At 35.7% G+C, this 13433-nt stretch overlaps 1 protein-coding gene across 3 annotated transcripts in view; it reads left to right on the forward strand.

Annotated features, from left to right (window-relative positions):
• Nucleotides 1-13433, forward strand: part of WDR7 (WD repeat domain 7) — a 400989-nt gene that overhangs the window by 231395 nt on the left and 156161 nt on the right. For all 3 annotated transcript variants that reach the window (XM_030925915.1, XM_030925916.1, XM_030925918.1), the window contains exon 20: nt 11420-11641. In XM_030925915.1, the coding sequence (XP_030781775.1) occupies nt 11420-11641 (222 nt within the window). The remainder of the gene's footprint in view (nt 1-11419; nt 11642-13433) is intronic.

Consider the following 13433-nt stretch of genomic DNA (forward strand, 5'->3'; position numbering starts at 1 on the left):
GAAGAAGACACAGAAAACTTTTTAAACACTTTATCTTATTGACTTTAGGTGCACAGGTTGAAATTTACATGTTGGCCATACAACCATGTACAGTTTTATTTTTTTGTATCACTAAAATTTATTTGACATATTTTGTAGAAATTGCAGAGCTCTAAGTTATGCTAACAAATGAAAATAATATATAATTTCGGCCGGGCGCGGTGGCTCAAGCCTGTAATCCCAAGCACTTTGGGAGGCCGAGACGGGCGGATCACGAGGTCAGGAGATCGAGATCATCCTGGCTAACATGGTGAAACCCCGTCTCTACTAAAAAAATACAAAAAATTAGCCGGGCGAGATGGCGGGCGCCTGTAGTCCCAGCTACTCGGGAGGCTGAGGCGAGAGAATGGCGTAAACCCGGGAGGCGGAGCTTGCAGTGAGCTGAGATCCGGCCACTGCACTCCAGCCTGGGCGACAGAGCGAGACTCCGTCTCAAAAAAAAAAAAAAAAAAAAAGAAAATAATATATAATTTCATATAAACACATTTGGTTTAGGAGAAGAACTTAATTATATACATTTAGAATGGCATGGGTCCACAACATAACATTCGTCCTCCACATAAGCCTATGAAACGTGGATTCGCCAGCAGAACAGCGAGATATTGAGTCCTTTCTCCCAACCTGGATTGTCACCAATCTATGTCTTTGTGTGTTCCCATTTAATAAATTCAGCTTTGAAGTATTTGACTTCCATTGGATGACTTCTGTAGCATTTTAAATTCTTTTAAAACCAAGTTGTTTTAAAAATGAATATTAAAAGATTTTTGTTTATTTTTAAGATTTTTTTTTGCCTATTGTTAGCAAGCTTTTTTGAAAGACTATTGTTATATATCTGAGAAAATTTGACATTTTTATGGCATTGTACTTTATCCCTCCTTTAGCAACCCTAAGAATAGCAAGTAGGTATGGAAAATGTTTGAGCCATACATATAGGAAACAATTTATTTACACTGTGAAAACTCCACTGAGGGCCAACATTTTTCTCATTATGATTCTAAAACATGTTTTAAAAAATCTCAAAAGTGGCCGGGCGCGGTGGCTCAAGCCTGTAATCCCAGCACTTTGGGAGGCCGAGACGGGTGGATTGCGAGGTCAGCAGATCGAGACCAACCTAGCTAACACGGCGAAACCCCGTCTCTACTAAAAATACAAAAAACTAGCCGGGCGAGTTGGCGGGCGCCTGTAGTTCCAGCTACTTGGGAGGCTGAGGCAGGAGAATGGCGTAAACCCGGGAGGCGGAGCTTGCAGTGAGCTGAGATCCGGCCACTGCATTCCAGCCTGGGCGACAGAGCGAGACTCTGTCTCAAAAAAAAAAAAAAAAAAAAAATCTCAAAAGTGTCGTTCTAGCTTGCTTAGATATCATGTCTTGGTACCTTCACTAAGAATGCTATATACTTATGTGTGCATGCATAATTATGTACATGTAATGTATTTATGTGTATGTAAATATAGAATTAACATATGATTACCAGCATACAATGATAATTAAAAAGATAGATCTTAAAAATAAATTGTTAGCATTCCATTAGGCAGCCAGGTATATCAATTTTTTTTTTTTTGAGAGGGAGTCTCGCTCTGTCGCCCAGGCTGGAGTGCAGTGGCCGGATCTCAGCTCACTGCAAGCTCCGCCTCCCGGGTTCACGCTATTCTCCTGCCTCAGCCTCCGGAGTAGCTGGGACTACAGGCGCCCACCACCTCGCCCGGCTAGTTTTTTTTGTATTTTTTAGTAGAGACGGGGTTTCACCGTGTTAGCCAGGATGGTCTCGATCTCCTGACCTTGTGATCCGCCCGTCTCGGCCTCCCAAAGTGCTGGGATTACAGGCTTGAGCCACCGCGCCCGACCTATCTATTTAATTAATTAATTAATTTAGAGATGGGATCTTACTGTGTTGCCCAGTTTGGCCTTGAACTCCTGGGCTCAAGCAATCCTCCTGCCTCAGCTTCCAAAGTGCTGGAATTACAAGTGTGAGCCACCATGCCCAACCTCAATTTGGATAGTAGTCAGGAGAAAGGTTAAGTTATTCTGATCAAAGTACATCTAAAGACAATTTGAATGTAACTCACTTTCGAAGATCTAGTTTGAAATGTATTTTGATTGGACACATTTCACTCTCATGTATTGCTTTAAACTCAGTACAGTATACAATTTTATATATGCTTTTTATAGTCAGGGTGTGCTGATAATGCCATATCACATTTAAAGTATCCTTGGGACTGAGAAAAGAGAAATAAATTAAAATGAAAATTTTAGAAGAATATTTTACTGGTCTTAAAATAGAAAGAATTCTTTTGTAGCTTTATTGACTAACATTTGTAGGGCTTTGAATGATGTGCGCAGACTATTTATTCTAACTATATGCAGACATTGTGCATAGTAAATCGTGTCTTAATTATGAAAGTTCGCTGGTACTCCAGGATGTCAGTATTAAACTAACAAAGTTCACTTTGCTAAGTTTGCTCTTGGTCTTTAATAATTAATCAAAATCTAATATTAGCAAATACACTTTATTGCAAATGAAACAAGGCTGTAAAGAACCATAATAGAAAGTATTTTCTAGCTTAATCCAAATTATTTTAGTCTCTACATGTTACCATTTAGTTTTCTGCTGTGAGATCTTGCAACTCACTGTTTTTCTAGTCATTTATGTAAAGTCTTACAAAGTCACGTTTATCTATTTTTAAAACTGTGTCTTATTAAATGCAAATTGTATTTTTCAATTTGCCAGGCTGCAAATAGTAAAACCAAATTATCTTTCTATACATATGATTCTCAAACATATTATTAAATATTTAAAAGTAAAGAAACACTTTTATTGTATATTTTTATTATGAACAAATAGACATTTCTGAGCTTTCAAAGGTGTTTTAGGGTATATTGCAACTTATACCAAATTTAGAAAATATTTGTATCAATGTGAATGTCATTTGGACTCCATCTTGTGCCACAAATTTCTGGTATAAAATTGTTATGTTAACACAAATCTTAATATAATGTGTTGGGTTAAAAAAAATCCTAATTATATGTTTATTTTATAGTTTATGTTTTCAACATAGTTATCTTAAAGGGAGTTCTGACTGAGTTCAACTACATTATTTTGATTTTTACTAGAAATGTACTTACATGTATGTTAAGTCAGCTGTAACAAGTATTATGACACTCATTTCTAAATAAAGAATTGAATGTTTGAGAACAGTATTTTCAGGTCAAAGCACAGTTCTGAAAATGTATTCTCAGAGTAGTAAATTGGTGGTATCTACTTATCTAAGGTTTAATACCTAATGCAATGATAGAGCCCCATCAATGTATGGCTAATAGCACATATAAAGTATCTGCTAGTAGTCCATCTCTCATAAAACCGCCTTTAGCCTTAATTCAAATCCATTGATTCCTATTCCAGTTAAAACCCAAGAACTTAATATGTCTTTTAATCCTTTTATTGTTAGCTAGGATAAAATTAATTTTGCCCTAGCACTGCACAAAGCCAATTAACATGATCTTTAGAGTTATTTAGTAAAGTGCTTCAAACTGTTAAATTTATCTTGACCTCTTGGTCGCACTCTCTGACTGCTTTTTAAATGAAGTAATCAATACCTCATAGCCCTTTAAATAGCTTACACTTCTCAAATATTTTACCTGTATTCTAGTTAAGCTGTAAGTAAAGTGTTTACTCCTGTTTGTGTAAATCTAGAGTCAATTATGCTAAATCTGAAGACAATTATGTACTTTTGAAGAAAACTGTATGAAGTAAATGGTTGTTTTAATCAAAATTAAAGCCTCATATTTTGTTATAAGTAACCCAATAATGAGACTACGTATCATTTTCACACAGAACATGTATTCTGTTTGCAACTTAAAATGTAGAACATCAATGTCCTTTACCATCTCATGTAGCTTCTGTTTTCCACACAGGGCTAGTTGAAGGTATTAATTTTCTTACTGTGATAGGGTGATCAACCGTCCTGTCAAGAAAATGGATCTCTATGTCACCCCTTAGCATGATTAAATGGAGGCATGTATGTCTCTGTGAAAAAAATACCACATTTTCATGAGACAAATGAAACTGTAGAAAGGTTTACTTTTACAGAATTATTTTATTTTTAATATCTCAAAATCTTCCATTTGGTTGTCATTTTATTTGTAGGAAAACATTGCAACTAATTATATATTTCTTCTATTAAAAGAAAGTACAGGCAAGCCAATAATTTAAAGATATTTCCAAATTTGAAAAATTATAGGAATGAGAAATTGCCGTATTATTTTTAGAACAGTGGCAGGGATGGGCATCTCTACCTTACAGAATCACTAATCAGTCAGTGTCTCCTTTAGGGACTCCTCTGCTTCTTTTTTACCTCTTTCCTTGTTAATGAAGGGCTATCATCTTTTTAGATCTGAATACTGACAAAAATTACATACTGTAGAATTTCAGCATCAGTAGTGTTAATTGCCAGTTGGATGGTGTTCTTATGAGCCTATGGATGTGCCAACCTTTAAACTACACCAAGTGATGTATTTGACAGCTAATTAAGATTTCATATTTTGGGCACTTAGCAGAGGGCACCTGTTACGATTCTTTCTATTAGCTTAGGGATAAAATTTACAAATGACTGTTTGAAAGTACACTGTTAAAACTTCCCTAAAGTCTTAATTCCTTCCCCTGGAGTGGGAGTTAAGACAAAATTGAGGCAATTAAACAAAAGGAACATAAAGAAGGTAGGGGACCAGGGATGGAGGCGGAGCTCACCAAATGCCCCTGTTGTTTCATTTCCTACTGGAAGCAGCCCATGTGTGCTTCTCTGCCCCCTCCCGCTTCAAGCAGTGGCCGTTGCAGAAGCTGAACGGCTGGGGTCAATGCCTTGCCTATTGATCAGTATCCCTGCAGTCCCTTGCTCCAGCAGCTGCTTCATTGGCTTCTTTCAGGGCCTGCTTCAGTACATTAGAATAGAAATCCATAACCAGAGCTGTGCTCATCCAAGCAGGGGAAGAAACTAAATTAAATGGTATAAAACAATCTTGGATCAGGAGTTTGTGCCAATTCATCTTGATCTAAGATGTCACACCAGGCTCTCTGTCTGAGCACCTGGGCTAGAGGCAGCCATAGTGAAAATAGATGGAGCTGCGATCATTCATTTGTCAGCTAAGGAGCAAGGCAGCGGTTAGCAATTCCCTTCTGCAGAGGTCAGCTGACAGAACAATCAGTGCAACTGCAGAATAGAGCTTTCCTTTGAACTATTGTTATGGAGCATGCTCTTGCTGAGACATGGGGGAGGGGAGCTGGGTTTGCTTCCTGTTTCAAGAATGCTATGTAAAGAGTAAAATATGTAGTACATGAATCTAGATGCAGTGCCACAGAGCTTTTCCTCCTTGTGCCTGTTCTTATACATAAACAAAATTGGTTTTAAATGCATATCCTGAGATACAGATTATCAAAATGTTAAATATCAGTTTTTCTAGAATTAAGGTCCTTCTAAACACAGAGGCAATGATTATTGATTTTTTTTTCTTCTTAGTATGGTGGCGCATTTAGGTGGTTTCTTCCCTTTAGTTACCATAGCTATCACAGATTGGTGTCATACTTTGAATCTGTAATAGCATACACCTGCTAATACTTTTTTTACTGACATTTCCTCTCTGTCTTTAAAAAGCTAGAAAATTTCCATGAAGAGAGAGAAATGCATACTTTGGTATCAGACTAGAAGATATTTTAAATATTAATTTAAAATATTTTTATAAGAAATATAATTCTAGCCGGGCGAGGTGGCGGGCGCCTGTAGTCCCAGCTACTTGGGAGGCTGAGGCAGGAGAATGGCGTAAACCCAGGAGGCGGAGTTTGCAGTAAGCCGAGATCTGGCCACAGCACTCCAGCCTGGGCGACTGAGCAAGACTCCGTCTCAAAAAAAAAAAAGAAATATAATTCACAAAATATGATTTATCATGACAAAATAATTTGTAACATTGGAGGATCATCATTATTAATCAACCTGCATATGATCAGAAATATCCTATACGAAATTCAACAAATTAAGAAAATGGGTCATAACTAAACTTTTACATGAGCAATCAGAATAGTTTTAAAGATAAATCTATTATTTGTGGGCTCCTTTTCGATTTTTTCTTTCTCTACACTACCTAAAAGTGAATGGCAAACATCCAGAACTAACTTAAAGAAAAAATAAAATATGATGTACAGAAGCTAAGAAACCATAACAGCAACAACAAGAACTCTTTTTTATACTCATAATTGCACCAAATATTTTAGGAATCCAAGTAAGTAATACTCCGGTGTTACCATCTTAGTTTTCTAGATAACCAACCCACCTTTTTCCCTTACATACTTTAATGCCACTTTCTCACTTTCAATTATTAGATTCTTTATAATATCCTATAATTTCCATTTCTTAGACTCAACTAGGTCTTCTTGCCAACATCCAGATTTTTTTGTGTCTTTCCGCACAGCTAAATAATGGAATTTAAAGTGTATACTATAAAGTCATGTCCTCCAGAAGTTTTTTAAAGTCAGCTTCTGGAAAGGCTGTATCTACTTTTGTTGCCAGGGTTGTTTTGTTCTGTTTTGTTCTGTTTTGTTTTAATCAGTATTTTTTAAAAGAACTTAGGATATGTCATCTCAAAATTTTCTGCCATATTTCCATCTTCTCAGACCTCACCATGTATTGTAAAGCTCTCCACTTCCTGTGTCTTCTGTTTAACATCACAAAACCAAATCCACTGTAATCTCTCATCTTGATTTCTACAGTACCCCCAAATGATCACCCCGCTTCTAATATTCTTTATACTATGCTTACAGTCGATTTTGGAAACCCTAAATCTAATTAAGCTGTTCTGTAGTTTAAAACCCATTTGCATACCTTCCCGCTGTTTGTGGGATACAAATTGGAATGTGCATATGACTTACAGAATCATATATGATCTGACCCTTGCCTGCCTCATTTTCTGCAGTTCTCCTCTAGGGTTATAGAGTTCCAGCCAGCTTACCTGTCCTTGAAATAGAAATCCACAGACTCCTTCATGCTTTAAGTTCTTAAACATAACGTTTTTTCGATCCAGAAAGTTCTCATTGGTTCTGTAACCTACACATTTCCAATGCCTGTTTAGTAGCCGTTAAGTTCAATGAGGGCAGGGCTTTACTTTTCTTAACTGTATTAATTTTTATGTAGCATAATGCCAGGCATACACAAGACCTGCAATTCTTACATGTTGAATAACTGAGTTCAATAATGGATGGAATGAACTGCCACCACCATTGGTTCTTATTGTTCTTCACCTGATCATTGTGTGAGTCTTCTTTTGGTTTTCCTTGACACCAGTCTTGTTTGACCTCACAGTTCATCCACCATACTGCCACTACCATGATCCAACAGTGAATGAATGTAACATCACCACTTTATACAAAACTATTCAATGGCTTTCAGTTAGCTATAGGTTAGAAGTCTTCAGCTTGCCATACATTTGCTCTCGTGGTTTGGCACCTCTTTAGTTTGCCTTACCTCCAGTAATACAGAAGGACAAAGTAAAATAAATAGATAAAATGAAACAAAATACCAAAAACTATTCAGAGGGCCTTGCTGCTAATTTCCGGGTTGGCATACTGAGCTTTGAGTGACCCTTGTTATACTCATTTAATCAACATATAGTGCAAAGAACGGAAAGTGGCCAGAAAAATTGGGTGGATTAATATTAGAAAGAGCAGAAAGCTGACCTCCAATCAAGATGGCTCCAGGAGTTCACTTTTTTAATCCTTCTGTGCCAAATACATGCTATGATGGATAAAATATACAAAGAGAAAACCAAAGAGACATAACTAAGCTCAAAAAAGATATCTCTGTGGACCAGTAATGAAATAGAAATGTAATGATCTGGGCCGAAACCATTAGCTGCTTTCCAGAAGCAGGCTTTTGGCTCCTATGAGCTAAAGAGGACTTAAAATACATCATGAATAAAGTTTAAAGCCAGGAACTTGGCTATGGCTTCCTCAGTTCCTGAAAGGACATCAAAAAGATCTGAGTGCATTGCTACTCAGGAAGGAATTGATAAAGAAGAAGAGGGAAATGCATGTATTAAATATGTGACTGGCAATGTTAACCATAATGTAAAATAGTGAAAATAAGTGAGTGCTATTCAACATGGAAACTAGAAGCAAAACAGAGAGAAGAAAGAGATAATCTAAAGACAGTAGAAGGAGAAATAATAAAAATAAGAGCAGAAATTAATAAGATAGAAAGCCATAATACAAAAGATCAAAACCAAAGTACTTTTTAAAACTAATTTGAGGCTGGGCACAGTGGTTCATGCCTGTAATCCCTGCACTTTGGGAGGCAAAGGCAGGAAGATCGCTTGAGGCCAGGAGTACGAGACCACCTTGGGAGACATAGTGAAACCCAGTCTGTACAAAAATAAAAATAAAAACCAAAACAAAAATAATCTGATAAAACATATATTTCCAGCAAAACTTTAAGCATGAAAAATAATATTAGAGAAGGTATAAATGCACAATGTTTAAAGGACCCATAGCTGCTGCTGTACTTGAGTTTTTTTAAATCATGTAGAGAACACTAAATAATTTCATACCAATAAATTTGAAAATGTAGATGAAATAGATAATTCTTTTAAAATTATAATCTGCCAGAAATGACTCAAGAAGAAGAAAGTCAAACTAAATAAGGAGCTCTGAAATAATATGAATTCGTAATAAATATTCCTTCCTTCATCCTGCTGCTTTTGCCACCATATCCTACCCTGTGACTGCAGACAGGGAGTGTCTCAAGATGCAGACTCAATAGTTTCAGAGGATAATTTTCATGAAACTTCAAGAATCCTTCAACTGGTTTTAAGGAATGATGGAAGGGGAACCTCAGGGACTGAGAGAGTGAACGTTACTTAACTGGTTTTTTGAGGCTTGTATTATGTTGATACTAAGTGTAGAATATGAAAAGAAAATTATAGACCAATCTCACTTATGGGCACGGATATAAAAAAGCTTATTAGCAAATTTAGTTCAGGGTCTGTCTGTTGGTGTGTTTATCTGTTGGTGTTACCAATCTGTCACTGCTTATCCATGCATACATTTGTTTATCCAGGGTTTACCCCAGATATGGAAGCATAGTTCAAGGCCAGAAAATATATTAATTTATTTCAGGTAACATTGGTATAATTATATAATAGATATAAAATTTGATAAGGTCAGAATTGTGGTGACCTTTAGGGCAGGAGGGCAAGGCAGTGAGGTCAAGACACAGTCCATGGTGGGCTTTGATAATACCCAGGTTAGTTAATTACTTTATAAAAATTGGAAACCTTTGGAAAAACATCAGTATTTTATAAAGTTCGTTAGTTGTATACATGTTCATCATGATTTCTTTATATATTTTCTACTAATTCTGTGGATGCTTATAATATTGCATAATAAATATCAAGCAAAAAATAATGGTAGACTATTTTTAGAATAGAGTAGAACTAAAAAGGGGCAGAACTGTATAAGTCTTAAAAAATGTAGCAAGAGTGAGGTTAAGAAAGGAAATTTTAAGAAGTAATATTATGTATTAGATAATTCCTATTATTCCCTTTTTATTGATATTCTAATAAATATATAAAATTGTTTTAATTATTTTTGAGTATCCTTCTAATCTTTCTTCTGAATATAAAACTGTGCTGAGCTTTGCTGCAGTAACAAGTATTTCTTCAAATACCTGATTGCTGTTTTGCATTCTGGGCCATATTGGATAAAATAATCATCCTCCTTCTCCACGTATGGCCCATCCCTCTTATTGCCTGGAAAACTTACCCTTTGAGTCTTAAATCCAATGTACTCTCTTTTTTTCATGCACTTGTGAGATTCTTAGAAAACTGAACTGTTTATTTTCATGCTTGTAATTTTCTGATCCAAAGTAGATGCCCAATAAATATTTGTGAAATTAATGGGCAAATTAATAAATTACTAAATGAGCAATCTTTCTAAAAAAAAATATATTGAGATAAGATTTATGTTCTGTAAAATTCATCCTTTTAAAATGTTGAATTCAGTGATTCTTAGCATATTTGGGGTTGTGCAGATATTACCTCAATCTAATTTTAGAACACTTTCATTACTCCCTAAGACTAGTACTAATTAGCCATTGTTAACCATTTTACCCCCACTCCAGCCAACCACTAATCTGCTTTCTGTCTCTATGGATTTGCCTATTCTGAACATTTCATATAAATGGAATCATACAATATATGGTCTTTTGTGACCAACTTCTTCCCCTTAGCATAATGTTTTCAGTGTCATTCCTGTGGTATGTATCAGTACTTCATTTGTTTTTTATTGCTGAGTAATCTAATTTTGTATGGATATACTTTGGTTGGTACAAAAGTAATTGTTGTTTTTGCCACTGAAAGTAATGGCAAATACTGCAATTACTTTGGCACCAACCTAATACATTTTCTTTATTCTTCAGTTGATGGGCATGTAAGTTGTTTCCCAGGCTATTTTGAATAATGCTGCTGTGAGCATCCATGTACAAGTCTTTGTGTGTACATGTGTGTCATTTCTGTTTGAGAGATACGTTGGAGTGAAATTGCTGGGCCACATGGTAACTCTATGTCTAACCTGTTGAGAAACTGCCAAACTGTCTCCAAAGTAGTTATGCCATTTTTATCATGCCCAACAACAAAGCATGAGGCTTTCCATTTCTGTGTATCCTCAGCAGCACTCTAATGGTCTTTTTTATTGCAGCCATTCTAGTGAATGTGAAGTAGTATCTCATTGTGGTTTTGCTTTGCATTTTCCTAATGACTAATGATGTTTGGCATCTTTTCATGTGCACATTGATCATTCATGCAACTTTGGAAAAATATCTATTCAGATTGTTCTTATTATTGAGCCATAAGAGTTTTTGTATATTCTGGAAATAATTTTTATTAGATAGATGATTTGACAGTAGTTTCTCGAATCTGTGGGTTGTCTTTATCCTTTCTCGATTCTGTCTTTTCAAGCACAAAAGTTTTTAGTATTGATGAAATCCTATGTAAAAATTTTAAAAAATTACTCCTGCTTTTGGTCTCATATCTAAGGAATCATTATATAACCCAAAATTACAAACATATACATCTATGTTGCCTTCTTACAGTTTTTTTGTTTTAGCTTTAGTATGTAGGACTATGATCAATTTTCAGGGTTTTTTTTTTTTTTTTGGAAGGTTAGAGATAGGGGTCTGTCTAAATTCTTTCTTTTACATGCGAGTAACCATTTTTGTCCTAGTGCCATTTGCTGAAAATACTATTCTTTGCTGAATGTGCAGTCTCGAATGGTTTTCTAATCATATATCTTTTTTTTTTTTTTGTATTGATTTGTTTTAAATTGAGATTCTATGTTTTGGTTTTCAGGTTGCTTATCAAGTGTCCCACAAATGAAAAAAATTTCTACATCTTATGAGGAAAGACGGAAGCAAGCTACTGCTATTGTTTTACTTGGAGTAATAGGAGCTGAATTTGGTGCTGAAATTGAACCTCCTAAACTATTGACCAGACCTCGAAGCTCTAGCCAAATTCCTGAGGGATTCGGATTGACTAGTGGTGGATCCAACTACTCGCTGGCCAGACATACTTGTAAGTTTTAAAATTTCTAATGCTGATCTGTTGCTTCTTAGTACATATTATTTGTCAGCAAAAATCTCATAATATTGAATATATCCTGAGTTTTAGCTCATTTAGATTGCTTGCATGAAGTTAGAAAGCAGTACAATCTGGCACATTTCCCATTAGTTACAGTAACCTGAACTCCTTTTTAAAAGTTAAAACATCGTCTTTTAAATGCTTTTCTTAAAATAACACATTTCTGACCTTTGTATTTTTGCATTGTTAGTCAAGATTTTAGCCAGAATTTATGAAAGCTAGATTCAGGTTAAAGCTTTTAAAATAATTTCTGGAAAACGATGCAATTTGCTCTGAATGTGGTTTGAAAAGTCAGGGGTGGGGTGGAACACCAATCTTGTCTTTTGAAAAGAAAATATATTCATTCTCCTTTCAATAAATAAATACTCAAACATATTTGTTAAATTAATGGGCATATTAATAAATTTGCATATGTAATAATACATATAAATAATACATGTGTTTATGAAAAAGAGCATACATGATGAATTATGAATTACCCCTGTAATTTAAAAAATATTCCAGTAACAGTTTTTAAATGACTATAGACTATAACAATCAAAATTCAAAGGGCTGTGTCATTCTACTGTCTTTGGTTCTGTGCTTGATATGGTAATAATAGGTAAGGGTGCTTAAAAATAAGCTCTTTTGGTTGTTCAGTGTCAGAACTCCTTTCAGTAAGGTCAAAGTGTCATGTGGCACCATATGGCAAAATTATTTCCAATAAATTGCGTCCTCTTAAGGAACAAATATGGTCCAAGTGAATACATCACAAACTATTCTTGTCGAACAAAATGGAATAGATCCCTTTGCTTTTTTGGACTTTAAGCAAGAGAAAAAGATGCATGTTACTTTGTTATTTATGACAGCAGTGAACTTCACTGGACCATTGTCGCATACTCTTGCTGTAAAACTGAGGCCCATGTTAGTGACTTTTATTATGAAAGCCCTTCAGTAGACTTAGCTGCCCCTCCTATAACTGCTTTCTGAAAGACCTCATTCAGCAAATACTTAGTGATAATGTCTTTATCTCAATTTGAGAATCAAATAAAATTTAAATAAAATAAAGTAAAAATTAAATAAAATAAAATTTAAATTTAAACAATACCACCAACAACCACAATAATGCAACTATTTTGAGCACTTTTTTTTTTAGCTCTTTACATTCATTAACTCACTTCACTCTCATGATACCCTGTAAAGTGGATGCCTCTTATCTCCATTTTATGCGTAAAGCTGGTAGGGCATAGAGAGGTTTTAGCTAACCTGGCAAGGATGATACCTTTGGCAAAGGAGTTTTTGTTTCCATCTAGTCTGTTGTTCCAGAGCTCATGCTTTTGACCATCATGCAAACTGCTGCTATTCAGTGGCTCCCAGTTGGAAAGGGCTTAATGACTAATACGTACTATAACTTTGCAATTTATTTATTTATTTTATTTTATGTTTTGAGACAGAGTCTCTCTCTGTCACCCAGACTGGAGTACAGTGGCATGGTCTTGGTTCACTGCAACCTCCTGCCTTGGGCTCCCGAGTAGCCAGGATTACGGGTGTAGGCCACCATGACTGGGTAATTTTTGTATTTTTCATAGAGACAGGGTTTCCCCATGTTGGCCAGGCTGGCCTCAAACTCCTGGCCAGAAATGATCCACCCACCTCAGCCTCCCAAAGTGCTGGGATTACAGGCATGAGCCACCACCCCTGGCTATAACTTTACAATTTAAAAAACACTTTCTTTCCTGTCTTTCCT

The sequence above is a fragment of the Rhinopithecus roxellana genome, chromosome 21 (genome assembly GCF_007565055.1).
Source record: "Rhinopithecus roxellana isolate Shanxi Qingling chromosome 21, ASM756505v1, whole genome shotgun sequence".
Taxonomy (NCBI): Eukaryota; Metazoa; Chordata; class Mammalia; order Primates; family Cercopithecidae; genus Rhinopithecus; species Rhinopithecus roxellana.